Raw genomic sequence first — 12361 nt, 5'->3', positions numbered from 1 at the left:
CTGCATATTTACTTGCTAATTGTCTATCTATCGTATCTGCTTTCTACTTGTGCATTTCTTTGTTTGATATAATTGTGTTTGCATATCAAATTACTGGTGGCGGTTGATGCGTGAGCATCTTATCTATCTTTTCCTTGTGAATTTGCACTTGAATTAACAAGTTTAATCGTAATTTAAATAACTTTTATCCACTATGGATGCTACTTTGAGTTGTGTACAATTCTATTTCTTTTAGGTAGCATTCGGAGGGAATTGACGGAGTTTTGTAGCAAAAAAAGAAGAAAGCAAATGATGTTGTCAATCCTGACCTCGTTGCACTCAAACAGGAATAACTTGAGCTACAAAGGTCTAATTGATGTGATTCCAACGGCATTAGAAAGCTAACTTCGAGCGGTTTCCAACGATATATAATAGTGCACATTTTGCCTCAAACAAATTCTGCACCCTCCATGTTGAACTTGGTTCCTGCCAAGTTCAGCGTGGATTTAAGAACTCCCGGGGAAGCACACGCTGCCTTCACCACGCTGAATTTGGGAAAACCCTAGTTCAGCGTGGATTCAAAGGAACACGCTAAAGACGCCACTACCTCCTCCATGCTGAACTTGGAAATTTTAAAGTTCAACGTGGATCCTGATAATACCAGTGGTCCCCAATCTTCTTCCAAAGGCTGCACGCACAGTTTAATTAATCTTGATGAAATTTGTATTTTATTTTGAAATAGGAAAAGATATTATTTTAGTTTTAGAAACTAGATTTTAAATTAATTACGATTAGATATAAAAGGGAAAAGAAACGTCTCTTCTCTTATACCTCATTCCAAAATTACAGTTTAGAGAATCCTAGTTTCCACTCTGAACCATGAGCAACTAAACCTCCACTGTTAAGGTTAGGAGCTCTGTCTATTATATGGATTGATTCTATTGTTTTTCTTATTTTAATTCATGCACTGATTTATATTTCAAGAATTATTTTCGATTTTTCTCTTATGAATTTGGGTGGAATGGAAGTATGACTCTCTTTCTAATTGAGTTCTTGTATAACTTGGAAAAGCTCTTTACTTGAACAACAGCTTGAGAATATATACTCCTAAATTTCTAATTATCTGGACTTAACAGGATATGTGACATATAATCCTCTTATATTTGGGTAATTAGGATTTCTGTGGCATATAAACTAGAATTAAACTCACCTATAGTTTGCCATGACTTAAATCTTGCATGATTAAAATAGTTAGTAAGAAAAGTCAATCAGGAAAATAGATAACTCTGAAGCCTTAACTGTTTTTCCATATATTATTCACAACTTGTTTATAGCTTGCTTTCTATTATTCTGAATTTATTGTTAATGCTTTTGAATCTTCAAACACGATTTTCTGTTTGCCTAACTAAGTAAATTAATCAACCGTTGTTGCTTGATTTATCAATCCTCATGGGATCGACCCTCATTCACTTGAGGTACTACTTGGTACGACCCAGTGCACTTGCCGGTTAGTTTGTGGGCTATGAAATCCGCACCAAGTTTTTGGCGACGTTGCCGGGGATTGATTGTGATTGACAACCATTAGTTGTTTGATTGCTTAGATTAGATAATTTTTTCTTTTAATTTGTTTAATTTTAGTATTATTAATTTTTATTTTTCATTTTTTCTTTATTTTTTGTTTTGCTTTTCGTTTCCATCCCCTTGTCCCCTGTTTTATTTTTACTTCCTTGTACTTTTTAATTTTCTTCAAACCCTTCGTCCATTTTTTTTATTTTCCTTCTTATTTTTATTTTCCTTTATTTTCATTCGGTTTCTTTCCATTATTTCTTTTTTTATCTTTCTATATTTTATTAGATTTATTCAATTTCTGTCTCTAATTTCTAAAAAAAAAAATTTCATCATATATTTATTTTTCTTTAATTTCTAAAATTAAGTTTGGGGTCACCTAATTAATTTTATTTTAATTTTCCTATTTAATTTTGCTATATATATTTCGAATTTTCTGCTTAGGTTTAGTTATAATTTTCGAAAATTTCTATAGTTTATTATTTAGTTGTTTTATTTTATTTCTTTTACATAGGTTACCTCATTGGGAATTCTCTACACTCTGACATAGAGATTCCCATCTTTTCTTATTTTCTGTTTGTTTATGAGCAGGAACAGAGACAAAGAACCTCTTTTAGACTTTGATCTTGAACCTGAAAAGATTTTGAGGTGGCGTTTGCAACAAGCACTACTTTACAAGGCTGCAGAGTCCACTATAGATCATAATAATGCTGTTAATGCCAATGTGGCAAATCCAGCTGGGAATGAACAACCTAGAAGAGTGCTTGGCTCTTACACTGCTCCTAATACAGATCTTTATGGCAAAAGTATTGTGGTGCCTCCTATAGCTGCAAACAACTTCGAGCTGAAGCCACAACTAGTTACTCTTGTGTAACAAAATTGTCAATATCATGGGCTCCCTCAGGAAGACCCAAATCAATTTATCTCTGATTTTCTACAAATTTGTGATACAGTGAAGACCAATGGAGTGAATCCTGAGGTAAACAAACGCATGCTCTTCCCATTTTCTGTGAGGGATAGAGCAAAACTGTGGTTAGATTCTCAACCTATGGAGAGTCTGGATACTTAGGACAAGGTTGTCACTGGCTTTCTGACTAAATTTCTCCCACCTCAAAAGCTGACTAAGCTAACGGTGGAGGTTCAGACTTTAAGAAAAAAAGATGGTGAGACCCTTTATGAAGCTTGGGAGAGATTCAAGCTACTTACAAGGCAGTGCCCTCCAGACATGTTCTCTAGAAGGACTCAGTTGGATATCTTTTATGAAGGCTTATGTGAAATGTCCAAGATGTGCTTGGATAATTCTGCAGGTGGTTCTTTGCACATGAAGAAGACACCAGAGGAGACTATTGAGCTTATTGAGTTGGTTGCTAACAATTAATACTTATATTCCTCCAACAGGAATCCTTTGCACTCTATGACCTCTTAAAAAAAGGGCGTTTTGGAAGTGGAAGCTGTTGATGCTCTTCTTGCTCAGAAAAAGCTTTTGTCTCAGCAATTAAATCTGATTACTCAATGGTTGAGTGGAATGCAAGTTTCAGCTGTCAACACTCAGAATGCACAACAAGAAGCCTCTTATGACACAACAGGTAATTTTATGCAAAATGAAAATTTTAATTATGCTCAATTTTCTTCTGAACAGGTCAATTACATGGGGAGTGCTCCTAGAAATCCCAATAATGATCCCTATTCTAAGACCTACAATCAGGGGTGGAGAAATCACCCAAATTTTGGGTGGAGAAAGCAACCTCAGAGGCCACAAAATTTTAATAATAATTCTCAGGGTGGTTTTCAACAGAATAATTTTAATAACCAACAGTTTTAGTCATCTCTGTAAGCAGCTTCTCAGCCCCAGCAAAACAATAATTTGGAAGCAATATTGGCAAGTTTTAGACAGGAAACCAGAGCATCAATCAAGAACTTGGAGATTCAAATGGGTCAATTAGCCATAAAAGTTAATGAAATTGATCAGAGGACCACTAATAGCCTTCTTGGTAACACAATTCCAAATCCAACAGAGGAATACAAGGCTATCACCTTGATAAGTGGACAAGTGGCAAGTACGGAAGCACAAGTTAGGAGCCAGTTGAAAAGAAAGCTCCAGAGGAGAAGAAGGAAGAAGTAGAGCACGTCCCTCCAAAGCATGCGGACAACCCATTCCCAGACTCTCTTGACACTTATCCTACATTGCCAAAGGCTCCTGAGTACAAGCCTAAAATGCCATATCCTCGGAGACTTCAAAAGGAGACCAAGGACAAGCAGTTTTTAAAGTTCTTGGAAGTCTTCAGAAAGTTGCAAATCAATATTCCTTTTGCTGAGGTTTGGGAGCAAATGCCTCTCTATGTCAAGTTCATGAAGGAGCTGTTGTCAAAGAAGAAGACTTTAAAGGGAGATAAGACAGTGGTCCTGACTAAGGAATGTAGTGCCATCATTTAGAATAACTTGCCAAGGAAGATGCCGGATCCAGGGAGCTTTCAAATTCCATGCACCATTGGGAGCACAACCTTTGAGAAAGTATTATGTGATCTTGGAGCAAGCATCAATTTAATGTCCTTTTCTGTGATGAAGAAGTTGCAAACCCAAGAGGCACAACCCACAAGGATAGCATTACAGATGGCAGACAAATTTATAAAGCCTGCATATGGATTAGTGGAGAATATCTTGGTCAAAGTGGGTAAGTTCTTCCTCCCAGCAGATTTTGTGATTCTTGATACAGGGGAGGATGAGAATGCCTCTATAATTCTAGGAAGACCCTTCCTAGCCACTGGGAGAGCTCTAATGGATGTAGAAGTGGGTGAATTAATGCTTAGAGTGCATGATGAGCAACTAGTCTTTCACATCTTCAAAGATATACATTCAGCAGGTGAAGAAGAGAGGTGCATGCAGACTGAGCTTATTGATCCAAACCTTCAAGAACCCCCTGATGATGCACAGCAGAAATTGTAGCTCAAACCTCCTTTAGTGACCACCAATAAAATTCCTCCTGACATCAAACCTAAGAAGAAAGTATCCAGGGGATGGAGAAACAAAAAGATCGCCACTGAAGGTTTCTCCCCAGGAATGAAGGTGGTGTTGACTAGCAATCCAGTGTGGATTTATACAGTAAACAGAATCCTCTCTCTGGAGCATATTGAGCTAATTTATGGAGACACAGGAAAGAAGTTCAAAGTAAGGGTTGAAGAGCTGAGCCCCTATGATCCTCCTCCTTAGAGGAGCTGACCGTCAAGCTAGTGGCGGTAAAGAAGCGCCTGTCGAGAGGCAACCCTATAATTTCGTATCCTTAGTTATTTTTCCGTTACATTAGTTTTATTATCTATTTGATTTTTATTTAGTTTTTACTGTTTTTCCGTTGTTTTACTTGTGTTTTGATCATGCAGAAATTTTAAAATAGGAACTGGACACTTAGAAAAATTTTTGGACGCTCTGGAGTTGATTGGTTCTACCAGCTCCACACTGAACTTGGAATTTTCCAAGTTCAACGTGAAGTATATGCGCAATGTGAAAGAGGGCCTCTACCAAGTCCACACTAAACATTGAAAATTCCAAGTTCAGCGTGGAGAACGACGTCAATTATCATGAAAGAGGTAAAGACCCACGCTGAACAACGTAAAAAGGGGAGAATTAGCCAAGAGTCCACACTGAACTTGGGCCTGCATCAAGTTCAGCGTGGAGAGGAAGAGTGCATGCAAAGGTTGCAGCGCTGAACTTGCTCCATTTCAGTTTCAGCGTGGATCACGTCACTTGCTCTAATCACACAATTTCATACCGTATCATGCCCAAATACCATAAAAAATCAAGCAAATCAACACCTAACCCTCCTGATTCCCCTTTTCTTTTCCCTTCGTTAGTCTCCACCCCCCTTCAACACCATGCACCACATATCCTTCCCCTCCCATACATATATCGCCCCCCTCTTATATATATATGCCCCCCCTTTCTATACATATATATATTAAATAAATAAATCACTATATATATATAACATATTAATAAAAAAATAAAAAAAAAACCCAAAAACACAAATAGATAATATATATTTTAATTATTTTAACCTCTCTTGTTCTTTTATCATTTTATTCTTCTTTTATCATAATATTTTTTTTTACTCCTCCATATGCTTTTTATGTCCCTCTCTGTTTTCAGTTTTTCTTTGTTTGAAGACAAGCAAATTTTTAAGTTTGGTATTGTCGCTTCGCTTTTTGGCTTTTCTGTTTATTTGAATAGCACCAAAGGGAGGCAAATCATCTTCACGGAGGAGCACAACCAGAAGAATGAGATAGCCACTAGGATAACTGAGGTGGTTGAGTTCCTTTCATTCTATATTTCCTCCCGTTCTTATTTTATATATATTCCTATTTTTTGTTTATTTTGTTATTGCATGATCAGTTATATTTTCAATTCCTAGGTTCTAATTTAATTTACTGGCTGTTTTGTTATTTGATTTCCTTTTATGCTGAAAAAGAGTGTCTCATACATTGCTCACTGAGCTTGAAAATCAAAAGAAAAGAATGAAGTGATGTAATGCATGAAAAGAGTGAGTTTATATTTAAGATTAATCTTATTTACTTAAATGTGGTGGTATTATTTGTAATTTTGAATGAATGACATGAACAGTGCATTTTTGAATTTGAATCAAAGGATGTTGATGTATAAAGAACAAGAATTTAGAGAACTATTATGACTTATCTGAAATTAGTGAAAGCTTAATCCTTGAAGCAAAAAAAAAAAAAAACAGCAAAAGAAAAATAAAAGCAAGGTCCAAGGCTCTGAGCATCAATGACTAGGGAGGTCTGACATGATTAAAAGCTCAAAGAGTTGTTTTCCTAGTTATATGCTTGTGGTATTCTTATTTCAAGTAATCCTTGAGACGAAATATTTAGAGTCGTGACCAAATGCATTCAGTAGAGTATGCCGAAGGCTTTGAACACCACTATCTGGGAGAAGCTAAAAGAGCAATCAGAGCTTAAAGAAAGTTCCCCAGTCAAGTGCTTGTAGTGTTTTTGTGTCAAGTGAAGTTTGAGACAAAACATTTAAAGTCACGGCTAGGCTCAAGGTGCAAAGCACCAAAGAAAAGAGAATTAAAGTAAATTTGTTGTGTTTAAGGATTAAACTGGAGTATAAAGATAAGAGAATTCATAATAAGATCCGGATTCTAATTCCGAATGACCCTAACATCCCTCTGATTTAAAGGAGAGTGAGATGCCAAAACTGTTCAAAGTTACAATGAATAAACCCCATTTTAAGAATAGATCTGAGAATGACTAAACTCTCACTTCTCATGCAAATTCACATCTTAATCATGCACTTATTTTGGTTGCTTGAGGACAAGCAACAATTCAAGTTTGGTGTTGTGATGCGTGAGCATCTTATCTATCTTTTTCTTGTGAATTTGCACTTGAATTAACAAGTTTAATCAAAATTTAGATATCTTTTAGCCACTATGGATGCTACTTTGGGTTTTGCACAATTCTATTTATTTAAGGAAGCATTCGGAGGGAATTGACGGAGTTTTGTAGCAGAAAAGGAAGAAAGCGAATGATGCTGTCAATCCTGACCTCCTTGCACTCAAACAGGAATAACTTGAGCTACAGAGATCCAATTGACATGATTCTAACGGAATTGGAAATCTATCTTCCAGGGATTTCCAACGATATATAATCGTGCAAATTTTGCCTCCAACAACCTCTACACCCTCCACGTTGAACTTGGTTCCTGCTAAGTTCAACGTGGATTTGAGAACTCCTAGGGAAGCACACGCTGCCTTCTCCACGCTGAACTTGGGAATAGCCAAGTTTAGTGTGGATTCAAAGGAACACACTAAAGATGCCACTACCTCTTCCACGCTGAACTTGGAAATTTTCAAGTTCAGCGTGGATCCTGATAATACCAATGGTCCCCAATCTTCTTCCAAAGGCTGCACGCACAGTTTAATTAATCTTGATTAAATTTGTATTTTATTTTAAAATAGGAAAAGATATTATTTTAGTTTTAGAAAATAGATTTTAAATTAATTAGGATTAGATATAAAAGGGAAAAGAAACTTCTCTTCTCTTCTACCTCATTCCAAATTTACAGTTTAGAGAATCCTAGTTTCCACTCTGAACCATGAGCAACTAAACATCCGCTGTTAAGGTTAGGAGCTCTGTCTATTGTATGGATTGATTCTATTATTTTTCTATTTTAATTCATGTATTGATTTATATTTCAAGAATTATTTTCGTTCTTTATCTTATGAATTTGGGTGGAACAGAAGTATGACCCTCTTTCTAATTGAGTTCTTGTATAACTTGGAAAAGCTCTTTACTTGAACAATAGCTTGAAAACATATTCTACTAAATTTCTAATTATCTGCACTTAACAGGATACGTGACATATAATCCTCTTATATTTGGGTAATTAGGATTTTTGTGGCATATAAACTAGAATTAAACTTCACCCTCTAATTGGAATTAAGTGACCAAGGAATTGGCGGTTGATGAATTTTAGAGGAGACTAAAAAGGTCTAAGGAATTAGGGTTTAGTCACCTATAGTTTGCCATGAATTAAATATTGCATGATTAAAATAGTTAGTAAGAAAAGTCAATCAGGAAAATAGATAACTCTAAGGCCTTAACTGTTTCTCCATATATTATTCACCACTTCTTTACTGCTTGCTTTCTAATATTCTGAATTTATTGTTAATGCTTTTGAATCTTCAAACACCATTTTCTGTTTGCCTAATAAAGTAAATTAATCAACCATTGTTGCTTGATCCATCAATCCTCATGGGATCGACCCTCATTCAGTTGAGGTACTACTTGGTACGACCTAGTGCACTTGCTGGTTAGTTTGTGGGCTATAAAATCTGCACCAGCGGTTGGCAGGTTCGAAGGGTTTGGAAATGGAATATTTAGTTAGACTGAAAATCCTTAGTTAGTCGCCTATTTTCATTTCACATGGTTTAGTATATTTATATGCTTTGATTATGAATTGGGAGTTCTAGGATTGGCTTCGGCTTTCCCAGGACATTACATGTTAGTTATTTGTGCACTGTTACCATGTTGAGAACACTCGGTTCTCACCCATGCAGATTTTGTGGTTTTCAGATGCAGGACGTGAGACTCCTCGCTGAGGCATGCTGGAGACTTCTGTTTTGGCAAAGATCCTTAGCTCTTGGGACTTTATTTTGATTTTTATGTACTTTCTTAGATACTTATATTCTCCACTGTTTATATATATATATATATATATATATATATATATATATATATATATATATATACTGTATTGACTCTTCTTAGAGGTTATTTTGGAGAAATAGGTTTTGTAACTTGTCCTTTAATGTCTTTTGGGTTCTCCTACTTTATATATGTATGTATACTTCTATGCTCGGACCGGTGTACTTTGCAAACTGAGCCTTGAGTCTTGATATCTGTATTCTTGGCACTCTCTTGTATATCTTCTCGCGTTAGCTTATCCTTTATCTGTTCCATTTATGTTATCGATCAGAGAGTTGCGCTTTTCGATTTAACAGTTTTGATTTATCCCCTTTTTCTTCAAAGGCTCCTAGTTATAAACATTTTTCACACAACTATATATATTAAAAGTTTCTTTTAGAGGTCGTAATACCTCGCCACCTCTATTTTATGACTTAAGCATAAGACTCTGTGTGGTAAGGTATTACATTATGGCATCAGCACAGTTCGTTCTTGTTGAGCCTGAGGGACGAACTGACTATGCTTCTGTGCATTCTCTGTGTATGTGTTTATGTGCTATTAGGATATCTGATTGATATAACTGGCATAAACATTCATGAGCATGCATTTGGGACTTTGAAGCATTAGACTTCCGATATTGAGACTGATTAACTTGATACTGATTGTTTGGTCTGTATATGGACTAGATGGCACCTCGTGGACGCGGTCGGGGCCGTGGGAGAGGTCGTACTGGTACTCAAGGACCAGAAACCAACCCAAATGACCCGGTAAACTTTATAGTGGCATTGGAAAACATGGCTGCTACTCTGTAGGCCACTGCGGAGGCTCTTGGACACCAGATAAATAATAATGGCAACGGCGAAAATAGAGCTCAGGGTCCAATGACACTAGCAACCTTCTTAAAAGTTAATCCACCAAAGTTCAAGGGAACCACTAATCTGACTGAAGTCCATACCTGGTTTCAGCCAATGGAGCAAGCACTGCAAGCGCAGTTGGTACCTGAAGAGTAATGTGTTGAATTTGCTACATATCTGCTCACTGGGGAAGCATCGTATTGGTGGCAGGGAGCCCGACGTCTCCTGCAGCAGTGTGATGACTCTATCAACTGGGATGCCTTCCATGTGGAATTCTATAAGAAATACTTTTCAAATTCTGCCAGGACGGCCAAGGTACTGGAGTTACTACAGTTGAAGCAGGGTGCTATGTTCGTATCTGAGTATACAGACAAATTTGAGGAGCTATTCAGGTTTTCTCGCATGTGTCAGGGAGCTCTGGGAGACTTCGAGGAACCGAAGTACATTAAGTATGAAGGAGGGCTCCGGAGTGACATCTTAAGTTTAGTGGAACCAATAGAGATCAGAACATTTTCAGAGTTGGTAAATAAGAGCAGGGTTGCTAAAGAGTGTGTGAAAAAGATGGCTACAGAGAAAGAAAGCTATAGGGGGCCATTCCCACAGAACCAAGGGAAGAGCTTTGCTCCTAAAGGTCCGCCTTTCAAACGAGGAGGCTTTGGACCACACCTGACTTATGGTCAGAATAATTCCAGAAGGCCCAACAACAACAATTTCCAAGGGAGAAGATTTGGGAAGCAGCCTCAGAATGAGTAAGCTTGTGCTCGGTGCGGGAGTTACCATCCGGGAGTCCCGTGCAAGGCTGGATAGGGTTTGTGCTATTCTTGTGGTAAGCCAGGACATAAAGACTCAAACTGTCTGGAGAAGCAGAGACAAGGTACTGGGAGAGCACAGTAGCCTAGTTGGGTGTTCACTACCTCAGCTGTGGGTGCCAAAGGGTCTGATACCCTTATCCAAGGTATATGTGATATGGCTGGTCAAACCTTAAATGATTTATTTGATTAGGAAGCAACACATTCATTCATTGCATTTGAAAAAGCTAGTGAGTTAGGATTGAAGATTGTGGTTTTAGGTTACGACCTGAAGGTGTATAATGCCACTTATGAAGCTATGGTGACTAGGTTAGGGTGTCTGCAAGTTTCTTTTAGGGTCAAGCAACGTGATTTTGTCCATGATTTAATTTGCTTGCCGATGACTAGTCTTAATCTTATCTTGGGATTGGACTGGTTGTCTAAAAACCATGTTTTGCTGAACTATTTTGAGAAATCGTTGCACTTTATGACAGAAGGGTCAGAAGGGCCCGGTTGTGGTAAATGGCTATTACTTAAACTACATGGTAGTAAATTGTTCAGGACATTAATGTCAAGGCGTTATGCTGTTAGTTGCGAGTGTGTCGGGTGAGGAACAAAGTTTAGAGCAAATTCCTGTTGTTTGTGAATTTCCTGAGGTGTTTCTGGATGACATCAAGGAATTCTCTCCTGCCCGAGAGGTTGAATTTGTGATTGAGTTGGTACCTGGGACAAGCCCAATCTCGATTGCTCCTTACAAAATGTCACCTTTAGAAATGGCCAAACTCAAGGCTCAGTTGGAAGACTTAATGAGTAAACACTTTATCTGCCCTAGTGTTTCTCCGTGGGGAGTGCCAGTGTTACTGGTGAAGAAGAAAGACAGGAGTATGCGGCTCTGTGTGGATTACAGGCAACTGAACATGGTCACAATAAAGAATAAGTACCCACTGCCGAGGATTGACAATCTCATGGATCAGTTACAAGGAGCCGGGGTTTTCTCCAAGATCGATTTGCGATCTGGTTATCACTAGATAAGAGTGAGAGATGAGGACATCCCTAAGAACGCTTTTAGGACTCATTATGGTCATTATGAGTACACTGTAATGTCTTTTGGGTTGACAAACGCTCCTACAGTGTTTATGGATTATATGAACATAATTTTTCGTTCGTTTCTGGATAGTTTCGTGGTCGTCTTCATTGATGACATACTGATTTATTCTAAGACTGAAGAAGAGCATGCAGAACACTTGAAGACCGTGTTGCAGATACTAAAGGAAAGGAAACTCTATGCGAAACTGTCTAAATGTGAATTCTGGAAAGACGAGGTGAAGTTTCTTGGCCATGTGGTGAGTAAACAGGGAATAGCAATAGATCCTTCTAAGGTGGAAGCGGTGATGAATTGGGGGCGACCGACCTCAGTAACTGAGATAAGGAGTTTCCTGGGCTTAGCTGGCTACTATTGGAGATTTATCAAGGGCTTCTCGCAAATAGCTTTGCCATTGACAAAGTTAACCCGCAAGGACGCGCCATTTGTTTGGACTTCTTAAGTGTGAGGAGAGCTTCCAAGTTTTGAAGCAAAAGTTGACCACCGCACCTGTGTTGGTGTTACCTGAGCCGAATGAGCCATTTGAGGTATACTGTGATGCCTCACTAAAGGGTCTGGGATGCTTGCTGATGCAGCACCAGAATATGGTGGCGTATGCCTCACAGCAGTTGAGACCTCATGAAGTTAATTACCCAATGCACGACCTAGAACTTGCTACGGTTGTGTTTGCGCTAAATGTGCAGAGGCATTACCTCTATGGGGTTATGTTCCGAGTTTTCTCTGATCAGAAGAGCTTGAAATACCTCTTTGATCAGAAAGAGCTTAATATGCGGCAGAGGAGGTGGATGGAGTTACTGAAAGACTACGACTTTGAGTTGAATTACCATCCGGGGAAAGCGAACGTTACGGCGGATGCGTTAAGTCGGAATTCGTTGTATG

General features: G+C 38.1%; 1 protein-coding gene and 1 pseudogene across 1 annotated transcript; one reads left to right on the top strand and one right to left on the bottom strand.

The window, feature by feature from the left end:
• Positions 1–2673: 2673 nt before the first annotated feature.
• LOC148580488 (small nucleolar RNA R71) lies at positions 2674–2775 on the bottom strand (annotated as a pseudogene).
• A 6433-nt stretch (positions 2776–9208) lies between these two features.
• On the top strand, positions 9209–11924 carry LOC148580487 (uncharacterized). Its single transcript, XM_088492249.1, has 6 exons — positions 9209–9265; positions 9425–9505; positions 9551–9733; positions 9803–10268; positions 10972–11099; positions 11601–11924. The coding sequence occupies exons 1-6, from the start codon at positions 9209–9211 to the stop codon at positions 11922–11924; spliced, it is 1239 nt and encodes a 412-aa protein (XP_088348375.1).
• The last annotated feature ends 437 nt before the right edge of the window (positions 11925–12361 follow it).

This window comes from Arachis ipaensis, chromosome B10 (genome assembly GCF_059453495.1).
Source record: "Arachis ipaensis isolate K30076 ecotype BB chromosome B10, ASM5945349v1, whole genome shotgun sequence".
In the NCBI taxonomy this organism is placed as follows: Eukaryota; Viridiplantae; Streptophyta; class Magnoliopsida; order Fabales; family Fabaceae; genus Arachis; species Arachis ipaensis.
The sequence above is the reverse complement of the archived record's forward strand: the minus strand, read 5'-3'. Positions and strand labels throughout refer to the sequence as shown.